The sequence below is a fragment of the Centrocercus urophasianus genome, unplaced genomic scaffold, assembly GCF_019232065.1.
Source record: "Centrocercus urophasianus isolate 14NV4802_14NV808 unplaced genomic scaffold, USGS_Curo_1.0 seq_35, whole genome shotgun sequence".
In the NCBI taxonomy this organism is placed as follows: Eukaryota; Metazoa; Chordata; class Aves; order Galliformes; family Phasianidae; genus Centrocercus; species Centrocercus urophasianus.
Window position 1 is genome coordinate 6,545,761 of NW_024884922.1, and position 19,876 is coordinate 6,565,636.

The window sequence follows — 19,876 nt, forward strand, 5'->3', positions numbered from 1 at the left end:
AAGCAAAAGCAAACGGAGCCTGCACTGCATAATACATGTTTAAATTCAGACAAGTTTGATTAAATTTATGAGGTCTGTAGAAGTATTTTGGTGCATTAGAACTGTACAGGGGATATTTTTGAGGCACTCTTCCGCTATGAGGGCAGGTGCTCAAAATGTCACTTTCACAATTAGAATTTTGAATACCTGGAATTTTACATCCTATTTCTATATGTAAGATACTTTCTTCTAATGCACTTAGATTTATACAGACTGTCCAGATATTACAGTCCTTGCCATCATTATATCTGAGTATCATCATAGGAAGCTGTGAACATGATTTGAGGACCAACTGCCAAAAAACACTCATCGAGTTATTTTGGCAAATACAGGCACCAATTAGGATCCATTAATTTATCATGCTCTAAGATAAATTATAATATGCAGTAGATATGTGCAAACCAGTTGCACAGAGACTAGGGAAATTACAGTTCTTAAGTTTCGTGTGCTCTCAAGCCTGCAATTAATTCATGGCAGTTTGTGAGGGTCAAGCTCAAAATTGGTCTCTACCAACAACTGCAAAGGAACATCGACCCATTTGCTGCAGTGCCTATCAGTTGTATTAGACAGCTGTCAATCCATACAAAGTATTTTAAGGGGTAATGAACATAATAAATTGAATCAATCAATTTATCCCTCGTAGGAAAATTCAGCCTGTAGAACAGTCATGCACTTTGCAGGTTAAAGACTGCAAAACAGCCAGTGTTATTAATTCCTTGCATTTGTACCTGTCCTCTTTCAAACTTGTTGAAGTTTGTTTCAGATTTGCTGAGTTTCCGCTCTCCAGTATCCCCCAGATCTCCATAGATATTTAGGAAAACGTTAGCATCTGTTCCAGCACCATAGATATCTCCAGTGAACACGCTGATTTTGTACGTGTGAACTGCAAAAGGAAATGGAGATGTGATTTCTGGCCAGATGAACTCTCGAAGTCTACCACAGACACTGAATTTACCTATGAAGGTAGTCCCTAACTTTCTGCTTGTTCCTCAGCTCCCGGGGAGTTAAAATCCTATGTGCTTTATCCTTCCAGGCATTTGCTAATGATCCCAAGGTTGGGAATCACTTGAGTGAAATATGCTGACTTTTCTTTTCTCCTTGTAATCAATGCCTGCATATTGCTTTGATCACGTAGTACATAGTTAGAAATGTGAAGAATCATCATGGTTATTACTGGATGTAGCGTGGAAAAATATAGACCACAGCTGAACGGGTGACTAGCCCATGAGAAAGGGCTCATGTTAGCTTGGAACTGAGTAAACTGCCTCTATTTCTGCATGTAGAAGAAACGCGTTTGTGAGAAGCTGCTCCGTATCTGTAACCAAGTCCCCTTGCTTTCTGTGTATGACCTTGCTTATCTTGTTCTGCAATGCTTTATTGTCTCTGTTGTTTTATATATATGGCCATGGTACTAAGGGATGGCTTGGACTACTTGCCTGCCAGCCACCAACAGTATCTGCTGGGAGTAGTCTCAGCATGGACACTATACTGGTAAGCGACCACTGGTACTAAGAACTTGGTTGAGATTGACCAGCCCACCAGCCCTGACAACACTGAGTACCTCTCTACTGAACTGGTGAATGTTAAGTCACCTCTGCATGCTTTCTTTGGGATCAGCAAATCTTACGCAGTGCTTTGCGTGAACTCAAGTCAGGGATGTGAACTCAAGTTCAGGGAGCCTGACACTTTTCTTGTACCGAGGCTCCAAGGATTTAAGTCAGAGAACAAGTGGTTCAGTGTTGTGAACCCCTAATTTCCCGTCTTCCGTAAATAAACCCCAGGGATTCAGATGTGCAATTACCGCTGGAGTTAATGGCACGTATCTCTGTAAATTCCCCAAACTGAAAGAGAACAGGCAGTATTTAATTAAGGAAGTGCTGGAGATGTATTAAATATTCTTTCTCTTTAGCTTGCTCAATGGTTATCCAATAAAGTTTCATCAAATCTTTAACAATGTGCTTTAATAAATGTGTTAAATACCCCTGTTTCTATTTTGCTACTCTTTTCCAAATTACATGCAGAAAACAAATTGAGAACATCCTCTCTAGGAAAACAATTAGGAACCATGCAAGTCTCTAATTACCCTAGTGGCATACAAGCTCTAGAGAATGCCTCATTGCAAGTCTCATGGCAATACAGATAAGAAAGAAGGACAAAGTCTCAACTATGGAGGTTTGCTTCATAGGTTTTTAATACTCTTCCTCATTCAAAAAGAACATTAAAAAATACCTACAGAGTCTTTTCTTTCTGTTCCTAGCTTCTCCAGTAGAACAGGGCATATTCTGCTTTTTAGTACACAAATTATTTCCACTGGTTTCTCTAAGAAATGTATCAGGAGTGTCCTGTGGGGCAGTGCATCAGGTTAGGTGCTATGCCATATATTCTGGTTTGCCTCTTCACTTTGTGTCCTAAATTCTTGTGCAGAGCTATGGCTTTGTGTTTGAGAGATGATTGCCTCAATAGTAATAAAGGAAGCAATGCATATAGACTAATCAGCCCATTTATCCACCTTTGTTCTTTGCTTACCGGTTCTGGACAGCTTCTGGACCGAAATGCAGTCTACTACATAAGATGCCATCCTCAGAAAAGCGTAAATTAGATTTTCCTTTGCTGTCATTTATACTGCATTAGTGTCCCAAACATGTAGTAACTCAGAGATGCAGACATATAAACCCCATCTTTCATATTTTAAATAGAAGTTCCCGGACTTAATCCTAGCGTTATCTGCTAGAGCTTGTACCTAGCTCCCAAAAGAAACTGCTAGTTGTTAAAAAATTTGTTCTATAGGTTGTAAGACTTGTATTAAGGCTATGCATTTCAGAGGAGAAAATGAACCACCTGTGTTAGCACATAATAATGAATGCAAGACAAAGTGATGTGAGTCAGTAGGTTAAACAATGTCACAAAGGCATCTAACAAGCACGTTGCTTACAAACTAAGAGTAAAACTGTCTTTTTTCTCCAACACAAAAACAAATCTCACATGAGATAATAGGAGAAAAGAGCACACCTTTCTCCTCTCAAGGAGCAGTGCAAAGGTTCCACTCCATGAAAAGCATCTCTAAAGACTCCACAAAAAACTTCTCTTCATTTCCCCTGTGGCAGCTGGAGAAACACTTAACATTCATATAAATTCCACCTTGACAATGATGTACAGTTAATGCAAATCAGACAAAGAAAAGACACAGAAAGGAATGATTTCCTCTGCTGAATCATGATGTTACCAGACAGAAGTACCAGGAAAGAAGATGGCAGCTGCATTCAATTTCCTCTGCTCAGAGTATAGGAAGGTCTACACAGCTTCTCTCAAGAGCAGAAGAGCTTAGTAAGAGAAAAGGAGATCCTAGTGTTGGAATAACAAGGCACACAGAGAAGAAAGGAGTTAGGGACAAAATTTCTGTTCTGAATCTGAACACTTTATAAGACAGAATGCTAGACAGAGCTGGATAGGTGCCCAGAGGCACTTGAATCATAGAATCACAAAATCCTAGAAACACAGAGGTGTGAAGGGGCATCTGTAGATCATAGAGTCTGTTGAGAAAAAGATGAGGGTGATTGCCTAAAGCAAAATTTTTAGAGGGTGTCCAAATGCGCATGGAGAACACCAGCAAAACCAGCTCTGGGAAGGAAGAGGTGTAGAGATCAGACTGATAGAGTAGGAGAAGAAGCTGTGGAGGGCACAGGGAAGGCAAAGTTGGGCAAACAGGTTGAGATGTTTGCAGAGCCTGGAAGACAAGGTCAAGATTTTGATTTGCCATGCATCAAAAGAGAGGAGCAAACATTGCATGGAAGGGTAGCTGAAACAGGCTTATACACACCATAGAATCATCAGGATTGGAAAACACCTCCACGATCATCCAGTCCAACTGTTCACCTTACCACTAACATAACCCCACTAAACCACTTAGTACCACATCTAAAAGTTTTTGGAATACTTCCATGGACAGTGACTCAGCCACCTCCCTGGGCAGACTATGCCAGTGACTGACCACTCTTACGGAGAAGAAATGGTATTACTGCACAGAAGTGCTTCAGACATAGCAGATGCCAGAGGACAGGAAGAAAAAGAAATGTGGATAAGTAGTGGCAGTAGTTTTGTTTGAACAACACATCCAAAATTTTTCAAAAAAATCCACCTGCCCAGATAAATAGATCCCTTCTAACTCCTACTGTCGTATTACCTTCCAGCGGGTCTTCAACCTCTTCTTCTATCTGCTTAAGTGTCCCATCCTTCATGAGCTTTTCAGTAAAAATATCAGAAGGTACCAGTTCTCGGATAATCTCACCATCATCTTCAGACTTTGCAAGCCATCTTTCACATGGAAACGTGATAGTTTCTGAACCCTGAAGTAAAAAACAGGATAGAGAATCTCTTCAAAGCAAAGGGAACACATGTTAACATTCCTCCTTTGAAAACGCTCTGTTGTGCAAGCAAGAATTTCCAATTCATATATTTATGTAGAATTGGAGTCTCAGAATCACCAAGGTTGGAAAAGACCTACAAGATCATCCAGTCCAACCATACACCTATCACCAATAGTTCTCACTAATCTGTGTTCCTCAACACAAAATCCAAACGTTCCTTGAACACCTCCAGGGTTGGTGACTCCACAACATCCCTGGGCAGCCCATTCCAGCACCTGAACACTCTTTCAGAAGTACCTGAAACAGTGTGCATGGCAGCAACTAACCCATGAGCATGTCTGTGGAGACAATATATATTTTTATCTGACAAGTTATTCCAGTCATTCAGACCAATGGAGGAGATATATGAGGACTCTGAGCACTGTGTGTGCTTCTTCTCAGAGAGTAGTAGAACAGTATTCCCAATGGTGAGATTGGTGCATGCTCCAGTAGATCGCCTTCGTTACTGGCAGGCTCCAGTTTTTGATCTTGCAGACTCCCAATCAGCATTGCACCCTTTCCACTGAAGCCATGTTTTATCAAGGCCTGCAATCCCTTTTCAATCCCTATTGAGTCAGCATTCTCTTTGAAGTCAGTTGGGCTTTTTACTCAGTTAATGGTGCAAGATTTCGCCCTGTAATTCTGTGACTTAAGGCTGGTTTCCAAGCAGTTCCCATACTTGCAATAAGAAGAGAAAAATACTGATTTAATTTTTGATCCTTTGTTTTGACTCACTTTGGTGGAAACAAATATGATTTATGTCATCAAAGAAACAAAAACAATAGAAACCAATCCCAGGCTACTCATCAAGACCAGACTCGTGTAAGGCCTCCAAGATGGTGAGAGCAGGATTTCTGTGTACTGGGCACCGGAGGCTATGTCTTCATAAAGAAATGGGCATGAGCCATCATGCAACTTGCAGAGCCCACAAGTCTGAAGAGGAAAGTTAGTGTTCAGCTTAAAATAGTAGAGTGAAGGAAGAAAATGAGCCATTTTCCAGTTGACCTCTACAACATTTCTCTACTTCAGTAGCAAATCAAAGTAGGGAACCTTCTTCACTCTTTTTATATTTAAATAGTAAAAAGTTAATATAAAACAAAAGAGGGAGGAATGGGTTGTGCACCTTTAACTTCTCCCTAAAGCTGATAATGTTGGTATTACTTGCTATTGATATGAATGCTGTTTGGCAATAAAACATGCAGGGACTTGAGTGCCTGCACGGTGGGACATAATGCACAGTTACTGCAAGAGTTAATTGTACCATTATTGTTAATCACCCTGACACTGTCACAGTTTTCATTGGAGTTTCCTCGTTAGCGATTGCATTAATATTTAAGTGACACTAAGTGCATTGTTTCATGTTATCCATGGTAAAATGCTCTTTCAGCTACAAACAGAATTTGTTTCATCAGAATATGAGCCTGACTGTAAGATAGAGGTAGGGTATGATAGCATGCTAGAATTCAGTGCTTTGCCCTTCTCCAAGTTGGAATAAATAAAATACAATTACCAGATATAATTGGCATGCCAAGACGGAGTTTATTGGCACACAACAATTCTAGTTTCCTACCCAAGCACTTTCAATTTAATCTGAAAAGTTACTGACCTCATTTTTCTTTTGCAGCATTACAGATAGATCTAGATGCATCTTAGCAGTCTAATCAGGTAGCACGGCTTTTAGAAGCGTTGGCAGCATATTGCTATCCTGTGGCAGGTCATAATATTCTGCTGCTGATCAGCGGCATCATGCAGTGCTCTGCTTTCTTCTTTTCTTTTTTCCCCCATACCATAATCAAAAGATCAGCAGAATTGTAAATCACTCGGTTTTTGAGGTGTTCATGGTTTTCCTCCTCCCTTCCTCCACTTCTCCAGACTTGTCACTGTCTGTCCTTTAAAACCTCTGCAACGATGGCACAGCCCCCAGAACCCATTCCTGGGGTGATGGCTGAGCACTCAGCACTGAACTCATGTTCATTCAATCCCAGCTGCAGAAAGAGGCAGCCCAGGAATCTCTTTTCCCTTTGTTTCCATGCCTTTTCACATCACGCTCCCCATTATCCCTTGACTATGACCAAGAACACTATTACCAATAACAATGCCATCTTGTTAAGAAACGTAATCAAGATGTACAAAATAAGGGTTAGTCAGTACATACATAGACCTAAAGAGGTGAGTTTCTTGTGAACTTCCACTTTCCAGCAGCCACACCAATTGCTGCTCCTACATCCAACATTCAAAGCAAGGCCAAGGAGCAGCTTCTTAGGTGGAGAGGGTGAACAATTTGGCTGCACTCCCTTAATCCCATTGGCACATGAAACCAAAACTCCTGCGAGGAGAGATTATGATGCTTATAACAATGGGTCTTTTGCTTCCCTTATTTATTCTTTCAGAATTAAGGAGCTAATGAAAGATTTCTTGCCTGTGTTTAGCAACCATACCTTTCATTTTTAAATGGCGCACTCACTTTCCACCTCCTTCCTTGTTAATGTCCAAAACAAAACTATATACAAAAACACAAAACACACTCTATGACAGCATTTTTTGAGCCCTGTAGATATGTAAGTTTGTAAGATTTATCTGAATGAGTCTTGGGCACTCAGGAATGCCCAGCCACAGCAGTGCAGATGTTTGCAGGGACAACTGTAGCTGTCTGTAGTTCTTTAGCAGTATTTGCAAGGGTACAAGTTCAGAAATCTCCCCTCTTTGCTCAGTGGCACAGTACAACATTGCCTCCAAATCCAGCAGGCTGATTGCTCCTTCATTCTAAAGATGGACAGCAGCAAAGACCCCAAAAGGGAGAGGAGTAACTTCACTGCTTTTCTCTCATCCACAGCCAGGAGAAAACACCTCTATTCTAGCCAAAATTTACAAGGGAAGCAGCACTCTTTTAAAAAACAGTGATTGCAAAGTCGTATAAGCAACGCTTGAAGAATAAAACATGATAATAAATGTTTGTTGCCCTCCGAATTCCCAAGCTCTAGTGAATTCATTAACATGGATTGCTCTCTGGGGAGTCATTAATCACACTTTGTGTACTGAAGTCCCTCATTGGAAAATAGAAGAAGCATCCAGTGGAAACCTACTCCAGAGTGACGCGATTCCCATCCTACCTTCCCATTTGGTAGCAGTCTCCGAATTGCCACACGATCCAAGTGCCATCCAGAGTTCAGCCCTCCACCATTGTGTCCTATGCGAATCTTTTCAATAATGTCACCAACATCCTCCAGCTGAAAAAAAAAAAAAAAAAAAAAAAAAAAAGGAAAAAAAGAAAAAAAAAAAAAAAAAAAGAAAAAAAAAAGAAAGATGAAAGAAAGAAGAACCAACCAGAAGGAGTGAAGTGCTGGAGCAGGTTTCCCAACAGGTTGTTGATGTCCCATCCCTGGAGCTGTTCAGGCCCAGGTAGGATGGGTTCTGGCAGCCTGATCTAGTGGTTGGTCTAGCAGCTGGCAGCCCTGTCTGTGACAGGGAAATTGGAACATGATGATCCTTGAGGTCACTTCCAACCTAAGCCATTCTATGACTCTATGACAGATTACTGCATGAACAACAGGTGATTTTTAAAACAATACTTAAAACTTATTTCTTTTCTCCAGCCAAGCCTCCTTGTATTACTGTGAATTAAAGTATGTATTTAGAAATTGGAATAGAGCTGTGCTTACGTGATTAGATGGCTGGGCACTGTTATAACACGGGGAAAACAGCCTTGAGATCAAAGCACAGTATTAACAACCTGGCATTTCACGTTCCCTTTCTTGCTCTTGCACAGAATCCAAGTGACATTCTGAGCAAGTCAACAGGATCACTATCTGGTGAAGCAGCTGTTTATATTTTATGTCTCACCGTATTACAGGAGTAATTTGTCACACCTATATCACTTTTAAGCCACTTTCTTCCAGAAGCCTGAACAGGACAAAATATATCTGCTCCAGAGCAACACCTTTGGTCATTTTTTTGTGCAAGCTGTTGTGCACTTGGCCTTTGAGAGACAAAGCTGGCTGCAGAACTCCTTCATGCACAGTAAAAAAACACTGAAGTTTCCACAGGGATTTGGAAACTTTTGTTCTTTGAAACATTAAAAAACCAAACTTCTCAATTTACACCACTGGAGATCATTCCCTTCTCAGCTAACAAAATTGTCTCACACTGAAGCAAAGACACCAGCAATCAGCTCAGAAAGCATAAATTGCAAAATAATTACATTGCATTTATTCCATGATTCTGTGATTCTAAGTTTGGGGACTGGTTAATAATATGTCATGAACCCGGAGAACAAAGTGTTATTTTCATTGTTTCATTGAAGAAAATTACTGACATCTCATGTTCTGCCAAACCTAGAAGAGATGTTATGGAATAAAAAAATAAAAATCACATTCAGTTTGAGATGTATATCTATGTATTAATGCCACCTCTGCTTTGAAAAAGCATGTGGAAAGACCACCAAAATTAGTAATATTCTTTGTTTTCAAGGAATCACAATGGAGATTTGTTTTATGATTCATTCCATATTACAACAATGTCGTCTGGAATCATTTTAACTTGTTTGAAAGTTTGTTTTAAGATTTGACTTCAATTATTCTGCAAAAACAAAACAAACTCAAAGCACGCAGAGGTTGTAAAGCACTCCATGAGATCAGTGTTGGCTTTGTACCCAGGGAAGGAAGGTGAGTGTATTAGGTAACATTGAAAGAGCAGATCAGAGCAGGAGTGCCTTTGTTTTTACCTCTCATAGCTTCCCAGCAATAGGCATATATGACAAATAGAAATCACTGAATACTGTCAGTGTAATTGAGCACAGTGATTTGCATGCACTGGTTTATTGTTTGCTTACACATGTGCAAATTCTTCAGGAAACTGTTGATGAGTTAGTCTGGGGTATTCAGAAAACCACCCAGCAAACCTATCCAACCCAAAGGAAGCCATAAATAAGCAGTGAGGACTATGGAGCAGCTCTGTCAGCACCATCTGGTGAAACAGGGGTGTGAAAGGATGAAAAGTGAGCTTAAATATGGGGCACCTCATTCCAGAGACTGACACCAATTACGATCTAGGACATGGAAGATGTACACCTTCCATTGTGTCTCTCCGCTGACCTTCAAAAGGGTCTCTCAACTTCAAAAGGAGGGGCAAGCTTCCATGTCCAAGTCTTGGTACACCTCAGCAACAAAATAAAATTACACCAGCCCTTACAGGGCTTAATATGGCACTAAGCCACAGGGACACTGTGTGTTGATAACTTTTAGTAGCTACTAACTGGATCTCAGTGAGAAATGATTCGCTGCAATACAAGGAATAGAGTAAAAGAGCCAAATGCCTTTCTCAATAAGAGAAAAATTTCCCATTCACTACATTTTCTCTTCCTAATCCCCCCAAGGCAATCTGAGATGAGAGCAAACATATTCGATTTTACCTCCACAATGAACTGATTCACCGAGTTCCTCTCAAAGTACATCCGTTGCTCTCTCTTGTTGAGGCACAGGGATTTTTGCTGAGTGCAGATCCCATCACTTCCATAGAGAACAATGAAGACATCTGCATCCGTGCCGGCTCCAAAGATATCGCTGGTGTAGACTGTAATCTCATAAGGAACAACTGATGTAGGAAATGGCAGAAAATAGTAACAATAAAAAAAAAAAAAAAAGGTTATCAAGCAGCAGAACAGTTTTCCTAAGAGTATTTCAAAGTAACAAAATCTGGATTGGAAAACTCAACAGCTGAAGAGGACAGGGTAGGAATTACACTTCTGCTCACTTAGAAGCTGATCAGTATTACGAGCATCCAGAGGAATTTCCTTTATCCCTGCAAAACCAATTTACCTTCATTCATCTCAGTTTACTGAGATTTCAAAACTAATCATACGATCAGAAAATGCTCAGTATGTTTATACTGGCTACATAAAGATAGTAAAAGAGGATTTACTTGAACAGCTCACGTCTTAAAGCAAACTACGATCTGACAAAATTTGGAGCAACTTGGCAGATGGATGAAGTTATGCCAACTGGAGGCAGTAGATAAATATTCAGGATAGCTTTTGTAGAAAATGTCCTATTTCTTCCAGTACTGAACAAGTGACAAAAGTCAATTAGAAGGAAAAAAAAAACAAAACAAAACAAAACAAAAAAAACCCACCTTTTTGCTATCCACTCTGCCCTATTTTTCTAATAGTATCACTTTTCTCTGACAGCACATAGTCCTTTACACCTTGGGAAACAAGGTAAAACTCCAGCAGGTGAATGGTAAATGCTGAACAGTAAGGATCAAGCCTCTTACTTACTCTTTCCCCTTGATTTCTACACAACACCCTATTACTGAAATAATCTCATACTTTTTTTCTTGTCCTTCTCTGTCTTCACAGCTTCTCTGTCTTGAATCCAGCTGGACTTGCTGAGGAACAGAACTGATGGAGGAATAAGCCTGAGTCTCTTTTCCAGGCTCTGTTACAGGTTTGCTGAATAGCCTCGGTCAAGTCACTTCCAACTCCAGTTTCCAAAGTGAGATGCTGCTCAGCTCTCTTACTAGGAAACCAGTGTTCAAATGTCTCTACATCAAGTAGTATTCCTAGCCAAAGGAATGCAAGCACAGAAGTCAATAAAGTTTGGAGAAAGAGACAGAAAAGAAAACACAGGCATCTTCCTCAGGGTTAGCCGAAAAATTTATTCTCCAAAAGTGGTCAGCTGTTGGCACAGGCTGCCTGGGGAAGTGGTGGAGCCATTCTCCCTGGAGGTGCTTGAGAACTGCGGAGATATGGCACCTGGAGGCACAGACTGGGGTTGGATTTGGAGACCTTGAATTTCTTTTCCAGTCTTAATGATTCTGGGATTCTGTGAATCATTTTCCAAACCTATGAATCTGTGAGCCTGCTTGTGAATGACCAAACATCTGTTGATAAGAATGAGATTCCATCATTCTGTGAGATCAAATCCTCCATCACCATGAGGATGTACAAGTTCCTTTTACTAGACGGAGTCCCATCTCCCTCTCTTTAAATTCTCTCTGAAATCTATGGGTGAATCTATACTGTGGCCAACCCTTGTTAGCTGCACGGCAGGCACGATGCCTGCACTCCATCTCATTACCTACAAGCACAGATCTCAACACCTGATGCTACCACCAGGTCTCTCCTTCATACACTGCCCATCACTTTCCACAGTCATTTCAGCTGCTGTCATCTGCACCCTCCCATGCTGCAGTGGCTCCAGTCATCCCTGCTATTCGTTACTCAGCAGCGTATTGTGCCACATTTCAGATCCAGAATATCAATTCGGGTACAGGGGACACTCCTGGCACCGTATCTGTTAATGCTGGAGTAACTCTGATTGAGCATATCAGAGGTGAATCATTCATTAAAAATCAGGCTCTCTAACCACAGCTCTCAGGAGAATGGAGATGAAGAAGTTTTCTTCAACAGAGTCAGCCTGGAGGTACTTAATATTCCTTCTGCCCAACTCAATGAAATCTGCTCTGCTTTGCTCCAGGTAAACTAGCATCATTTCTCCAATGCATAAGGGGGGGAATAATCCTGGAGACCAAAAATCACATGCTATGCATTATGAATTAGAAATGACTTTCACTGCTGAAGTCTGTGCTGCTTGCTCTTGCTGCTTGAATATTAATATCAGCTTAGAACTGAATCAGCAAAGTGGCACTGTAACAAGGTCACTGGCAACACAACTTTCAGCTGTCAGACTCCCATTCCATTTACATGGAGCTTTTAAAACAGTATCCCCACAGGCATGGTTTTAATTGGGTTGCTGATGACATGTTTTCATCATTTGTTCCTCAAGAAAACATTCTGGCACGAGTCATCCAAATCTAAAACAGCTATTTTAGACACCTCTGGCAGACTGGAAGTGCCAGGTTAGTATTTAGGGAACCAGAATGTGGTAAATAGTGTGGTGGGAGTGGTTTAAATGGTGAAACTGCCTGAGCTGATGCTCAGTTCAGCGTGACTTTTGGCCAACTATTTTCATATGCTGAATGTGGACAGCTGACAAAAATCAGGTTTACACACAGCATATTCAACAGCATGGCATTCCAGAAACTCTGACTCTTATAAGCTGGAACATTAATAAATTATATAGTCAACATCTGCATCCAAATGCACACTGACTGGGATAATATGGAAAAACCTGCTGAGAAGCATATACGAGTTCTCTGAGTAATATTCATTTATATGAACATGTTACATTGGAACACATAGCAACTTCTTTACAGAAAGGGTTGTTAAGCATTGGAATAGTCTCCCCAGGGAGCTGTTGAGTCACCATCCCTGAATATGTTGAAGAACCGTTTGGATGTGGTGCTCAGGCACATGACTTAGAGGAGGGCTGTTATGGCAGTATGGTGGGGCTGCAGTTGGACTTCATGATTTTTAAGATCTCTTCCAACCTGAGCCACGAGTCTATGATTCACATATCTACAAATTCTTTCTAACATAAAGACTATGATATCTTGTATAAATCTGATGGAAATGAAAAAGGAAGCAAGGAGTGTCCATTCTTCCACTTCAGACAGTTCAGAGAGAGAAAGACATGAGAAACATCTTCGTCAGAATTAGGATTAGATCTTCAGAAAAGAAAGAAGATTTGAACTTCCATACTGCAGAGTATATGCACATGGAGGCTGGAAGGAAGCCAGCCAGTGTGAAAGAGACCTTCAGCTTCTACCATAGTGCTGAGAGTCAGAATGAAGTTGAAGCAATTGACAGTCTTCCATGTGGCCATTCTTACAATTAATTACAAAGAAGAAAATTGAGTCAGAAATAGAGAGATTCGGAAGATCTAAGTGATGTCTAAACGAGTAACAGCAGGTGGAAGGCTTTTGGTGTTACAGTAGGTTTACCTCAAACATTAAATTGGATGGAAATGAAGACTAAGGAAGAGAATGTTGAATCTTGGAAGAGGTAGACTGATGCAACACTATCAGAAGAGCAATGCATCAGAGAAACTGTGGAAGAGGGTCCTTCAGCAAGAGAGGTGTGTGCAATGCAAAGGGCACCAGTGAGAGACTAAGGCTTGGAAGTGAGACCACAACAAGAGTTTGCTTTGACAACAGAAATAGTAATGTTAGAATAGAGAAAGATCAAAGGGAAACTGGAGGCTACAAAGCCATCTTGAAATCGGCTAAGGACCTGGAGATGAAAGAGCAAGAGGGAGAAAAAAGACACACAAATAAGGCCACAAAGCTTCTAGTGACACTCTGATTTTGCAAATACATGAAGCATTTATGTAAGAGAACCCAGAGGAACTTTCTTGGAGTAACTGAAGAAACTGGCATCTTACGTATTCATTAATTTCTCAAAGACAGTTCCAGGGAGAAGCCAAGCCTATACAACTATATGAGGTAGTGAAATTTTATCTTCTGTAATGATGGGTGTATACTGGGGAAATAGCATTTTGCTCACATGGGATATATTCTGTTGTCTGCAATTCTGCAGGGAAGATGAATCTCTCAATGGCTCCATCATCCTCTGATTTATCCAGCCAACGGCCACAAGGGAACTTGAGGCATTGTCCCAGGGATGGGGCATCGATCTCCACCCATTCCAGAAACCAGCCATTTGAATTACCTGTGGTTAGAAAGATACAGGAATAACTAATCCTTTACAGAAAACAGAAAAATTAATCATTACCTTCCAGGCCTCAGATAATTTAATCTTCCTCTCTTTTGTCAATGGAATAGAAACCATAAAAGATCATTGCAAGTGATTGGCCAGGCTTGAGATAACACATTTTATATCTCTGTATTGCAACAAGTTAAAGATGCATTTATGAAAGTGCTGATTACTCCATTGCTTGGATTAATTTGAATTAAGAGGGAAGTTTTCAATTTATCCCTTGGAAGCAATCCACATATCCTATCAGAGCTTCTCTTGTTTGCGTTGGAGACACTTCTATGTTCAGAAAGCAGCTAGTACTTGATAATGGGAAAAAAACAACAACAAAAAAAAACAAACAAAAAAACAAAAGCAGCACAAAAATATTGATGGAGAAATCTATGGGTCCCATGTGGAACAAGAAAAACTTCCAGGTTTTTTGTTGTTGTTTTTACTTTTGTTTTAGCATTAACAGAAAAATAGTGACAGCAACAGCTGAAGTGGCAGGAAGAATTCACCAACAAAAGGTAAATCTAGGGACTAGGTGGAAGGTTATTTTATACAATAATATGCCAGGTCAAGCAGAAATACTAAACCACCAAAGCATGTTATCTTACCTGCATTATCATGGCCTATCTTGATTTTTTTCAGGTCTCCTATGTCGACAGACTCGACTGTAAACTCATCTATCTTCCCACGCTCAAATTTGTTCTTGTTAAGCTTTGAGGCCTTCAGGCTGACTATCCCTGTTGTGGCAATGCAAAAGGACATTGTTCAGCATGTGAAACAAATCCTCTGGGAATGTCAACAGTGGAACAATGGAAATGAATAAAATGTGAAAAACAGCTTTTCATCTTGAGATCTGAGCTCTGTCCTCCCGCCCTCTGAACCCAAACTGTATCCACATCACCACCCCAAAAAGCTCTTTTCTTCAGGGATCTGCTGGCAATGCCTCTGGGACTGTGCTGTTGGGCTGTGTTTATGGCTAGCAAGATGGGTGCTACCCATCAGCTCCTTGCCACTCTGACATGCATCAGTCCCCACACACAGCTCATCAGCTGATGAAATACTTCTGGGCCACTCAACGAGGCAGAGCAGGATTTCAGGAGCATTCTGATTCACTGCTGAGAAAAGCAAATCATTCACCACATTCACTGCTCAGCAATGTAGTCCCAGGCAACTGTGCTGTTTCTATAATTGAAATTAAAGCCTTCAGACCAGCAGCTGGTGCAAATCAGCATCTCAGAGTTTGGCAATGATTTGCAGCAGCTGCTGGTATGCTCCCAGATAATACTGTATATGCACAGACAGTGAGAACATGCAGTTGTCCTAAAAAGGATTGAGGAACCAGTTTTAAGGAAGAAAAAGAAACAACAACCTGTCTTTTCAGACAGTTATATCCACCAACAAGGTGCTATCTCTTTCCATCACAAGGATCCATACCTGTATCATCTTTACTCCCATAAAGAGTGATAAAGACGTTGGCATCTGTTCCAGCATTTTTCTTGTCCCCAGTTTTCACTTTCACAATGTATGTCGTGGATTTAGCTGTCAGATAAAATATCTTAGTTTAAGAATGTGAATTCTGAATAGGAACGAATGCTACTTTTCATTGCATGTGTATGTTTGGTTTCAGTTCTATTTTGACTGATTACAGCCCTATTGCAATCTCCATTTCCTGCCATATGCTGTGAGCAGAGCTATCTGGTTGCATGTCCTTCTACTGCTCTTTCACACTTTCTTTCACTCTTTCTTTCACTCTTCCTTTCACACTTTCACACCTGAAAACTTCATTGCTGGGGCTGAATTACAGCCCAGTGAATGTTAACAGGTATTGCCACGTAGCACTGCTAATAATCTGGTTCCTTTCCAACCCCACACTGGAAGAAACATATTGCTAACATCTACCTTTCTGTTCCAGGCCCAGCGTTGCAAGAGACTGGCCATCATTTTCTGAATCTTTCTTTACAAATGCTTCATCCACTGGGACCAGCTCCCTGACAATTTGACCGTCATCTTCCTCAACTGCTAGCCACCGCTGGCATGGGAAATAATACCTGCAAGAATGACAGCAGCATCCAGCACTTACACAGGGCCTCACAGGCTTTAACAACACAAATAAGCGCAGATCAGAAGCTGCTTTATGACAAAACATAAACAAGCAAAGAAACAAAAAATGTACCATGAACATTGCCCAAAGCTGAACAATACATCTGCTTCCACCCCTGAGCTTTGGTATTGTTTGCGAAAACTTAATGCATAAGCTGGTTAGTGAGCACTTACTGAAAAGTGCTGTTTCAAAGTGCTGTCAGCCCTGTATGACCAAATCCTTTTACTTTTCACACTCAGAAGAATTTAAATGACTCAAGGAAACCTAGGATCTCTCAGGCATTTCATACATAGGAAGAGTGGACCAATCTTGAGGTCCTTGTGAACAGTCCCACCCACCAACACACTGTGCATCTTGTAAACAAGTTCCCACTCAATGACAAGCTTGTATTTATGGTTTCCTAAAATACACTCCTCGTTCACCCAGCTGTCTGGGAGAACGTGGCCCCTTTTCCAACCATATGAAAAGGGTGCACTGGGCTGCTCACGTGGTGCTCTCCTTGAGGTCAACAATCTCTACCCTCTCCAGGAACCAGCTTGGGCTACTACCAGAGTTATCATGGCGGATCCGCAGCTTCTTCAGCTCACCCAGGTCAATGGCTTTGATGGTGAACACATCCACCTGTGCAGGAGGCAGGAGGAAAATAACTCTTTACCAGGAAGGGGGAAAGAGAGGCGTTAGCTGGGACAGCGTAATTTGCTTGTAAGATGTTTGTAGGTTTCCCTACATTCCTAGGATGGATATATTAAAATCACGAGAGAGCTGTTTGTCTCTCTTTAACACTCGTGCTTGACTTCTATGAGGCAGTGACAGCCACAGAACTGCTGAGCCTTTCCCTCCTTTCTTTACCTCATCCCATCCTCCACATAGGTTTAACTCTCCTAAATCTCATTACCTGTAGGGTGAGCATTTCCCCTAGTCTGAATCTGGAACTGGACATAAACACATTAACTCCACAGAAACTCCCCTCTGTGCCTCCATGTGCTTTATTTCAATCTGCAGATTTTTGTCATTTACCACAACCATGAGGCTCATTTATTAGCAGCATTAGTGTGACAGGATGGGCCCTGTTGTCATAACACTTTAAGCATCTTAACGTGATTAACTTGTTAGTAGACGTTGGGTTTCTACTCCCAGGAGCAGGGAATGTTACATTTGCAGCCTGGAGCTCTTCCCACTGAACGAAGAACTGCGTGCAGGTTGCAGTTTCACCCATGCCAAGTTCATAAATCACAGCTAACAGCTTATTTAACAACCTTAGGCTTTTTTTTTTTTTTTTTTTCTAATTGCAAGTTTTTCCACTGCTGCTTATTGTCTCTGTGATTCTTTGATACTCAAAATTATTCCTTGAATGATTTCTGGCTACAATACTTGCTTGGTATTTCTTCATAAGAATTTTTTATGGCAAATATATAATCTACAGTGATGTTGTTTAATTGGATTGGATCGTAACCTGATTATAGCACACTGTGTGATACTGCTTTTATTCCTTGACTCATCGAGAAGAGCATTTGGAAGAGTATTTGCAATCTACACACCGATGTGCTTGAACTGCCACACACATGCTCTCCAATATCAATATAAAGTTTGTGGTTTTCAGGTATTCCCAGCAGGAAGTGTTATTACCAGAATGCTTACAGGAAGAAGATGAGAAAGGTAGCTCCAACACAGAAAAATATTCAGCTTAATATCCAAGTTAATTTTCTCTGGAAAGTGTTTTGAGGTTATTTTACTTTAATAATCCTATTCAGAAATAAAACGCATCTGAGCATTAAGCTGAAAGAAGAAACCTACAGAGCCTTATAAGGCAGAGATGGTAAGGAATGTCTAGAATGACATCTGAGAGAGCTCTGCCAGCCTTCATCTTGCTCGAGTGAGTTGAGCTCATGCATTACCTGGCCCTTTTCAAACTTGTTGAGGTTATTGGACCTTTTCAGCTGGCGCTCACCCGTGTCTCCTCTTCCTATGCCATAGATGCTCAGGAAGACACTAGCGTCTGTCCCAGAACCCCACACACTGCCAGTGAGAACGTGGACTTCGTATGTGTTCTCTGCAAGTAAAATTGCAAAGGGAAATGTAAGAAACCCAGAAATAGCTATGTACCATCAGATCCTTGGCTCCCAAAGTTGCATGGCCCAAAAATATCAGGCCTATTGCATCTAAGAAAGGTTTTGTCTGGAGTGTGATAGAACATTTGCGCCTATCTTAAAACATGAGATGCACTATCTTTCTCTAGCCTTTGTCATTAGCTGTTTAAACAGTTAAGACCTGCTAAACTGCCAGCTTTATCCACACACATGCACATTCTGTCTGATATTTACCCTCCAGTTCAGATTCTCCGTCAGGCACCAGTTCAACCACAAGCTCCTTGTCTCCTTCATCTTTAGCTAGCCAGCGGTGTGCCACAAACGTATAGACATCCATTCCTGCTTCCACCTTTGTCTCCTCTTCTTCCTCCTCCTCAGACTTTTTCTTTTTCTTCTTTTTTTTATCAGACTCATCCATCTTTGTGGCGAGGCGCTTCAGTGTGACACTTTCCAGGAACCAGCCATCCCCAATGCCTTTCCCATCGTGGCCTATCCGAATCTTATAAATCTTGCCAACATCTGCAGCCTCTATCTGCCACCAAGGAAAAGTAGTACCCGATAGAATATTAGACATCTTCATTTCAAAAATGGACTCTTAAAAACATCACCTGAAACACCTGTCTGACTCAAAAAGTGAGAAGGCCATTTTATAAAACAAGTTCACCATTAATTTCTCCTTCCTGTTCCATGTTTTCATACTTCCTGTTACCAAATTTCACTTGAACACTAGTGTCACTTGTTCAAGTGACACAAATCTCACTTGAACAGACTAATCTGAGGACATCCAGAACAACAAGATAGAGATAGGAGCTGAATTTGTATTTACTGGCTCCTTGTTTCATTTTTCTTTTCACCAAAATTGTTTTCATATTGGCATTAAAAGTGAATATGTCAAATATCATAATAGCTCATGGGCTTCTTGGTGCCTGAAATAACTAAGATATATTCAATACCTAGCATGAGACATGAACCAGGTCAGGAGCAATAACAAGAATGCAGAAAAGCAGTAAACTGTGCTCAGATGACCTGAACACCAGAAGAACACAGACTGTTCTACTTGCATCTGATCTGGAAAATGAGAAGAATATCTTCTCAGATTTTTTTTTTACTGCAGAGAGGATACAATCCATTCATAACTAAAATGCATCAGCAGCGAGAGGCTACATAAAAGGGAAGGTTTCCATCTCTGCAGTCAATACAGGAGATAAAACATGTTGGTTTAGATTATGTGTCTGTACTATTACCTAAGAAGTTGGATTGAAGGTTTTTACTCCATGCAATTCTTCAACAACCAATGACCTGTTTCTGATGACTGTTCATGCCAATAGGCAGTGTATATGTTATAAAACTTGCAAACATTTGCTTCAGGCTAAAATTTCCCAACTTGGCTTATAAAGTTTCAGTCCATAAGCAGTTTTGTTTTTTTTCCGTAGTAGATTTAAACAAAATCAATTGCACACAAGATGCTTATCAGAAAACTAAAATTGATCCAGCTGTCTTGGCATAAAGAATGTGTCTTTTTTTTTTTTTTTTTTATTTCCTCTTAGATTTGCTATAAGCATCCTGCACACTCTGTCCATATCTGACATTTCTGATCAGCATTTAGATCACACTATCTTATTCTTGTCTACATCTGTCTGCAAAC

At 40.7% G+C, this 19,876-nt stretch overlaps 1 protein-coding gene across 1 annotated transcript in view; it reads right to left on the reverse strand.

Annotated features, from left to right (window-relative positions):
• Positions 1 to 19,876, reverse strand: part of LOXHD1 (lipoxygenase homology PLAT domains 1) — a 102,907-nt gene that overhangs the window by 44,614 nt on the left and 38,417 nt on the right. The window contains exons 16-26 of the mRNA XM_042831199.1: positions 18,466 to 18,763; positions 18,040 to 18,194; positions 16,632 to 16,765; positions 15,943 to 16,091; positions 15,478 to 15,582; positions 14,652 to 14,780; positions 13,843 to 14,007; positions 9,850 to 10,031; positions 7,553 to 7,669; positions 4,220 to 4,382; positions 768 to 922 (exon numbers count right to left, since the gene is read on the reverse strand). Coding sequence (XP_042687133.1) covers positions 768 to 922; positions 4,220 to 4,382; positions 7,553 to 7,669; positions 9,850 to 10,031; positions 13,843 to 14,007; positions 14,652 to 14,780; positions 15,478 to 15,582; positions 15,943 to 16,091; positions 16,632 to 16,765; positions 18,040 to 18,194; positions 18,466 to 18,763 — 1,752 coding nt within the window. The remainder of the gene's footprint in view (positions 1 to 767; positions 923 to 4,219; positions 4,383 to 7,552; positions 7,670 to 9,849; positions 10,032 to 13,842; positions 14,008 to 14,651; positions 14,781 to 15,477; positions 15,583 to 15,942; positions 16,092 to 16,631; positions 16,766 to 18,039; positions 18,195 to 18,465; positions 18,764 to 19,876) is intronic.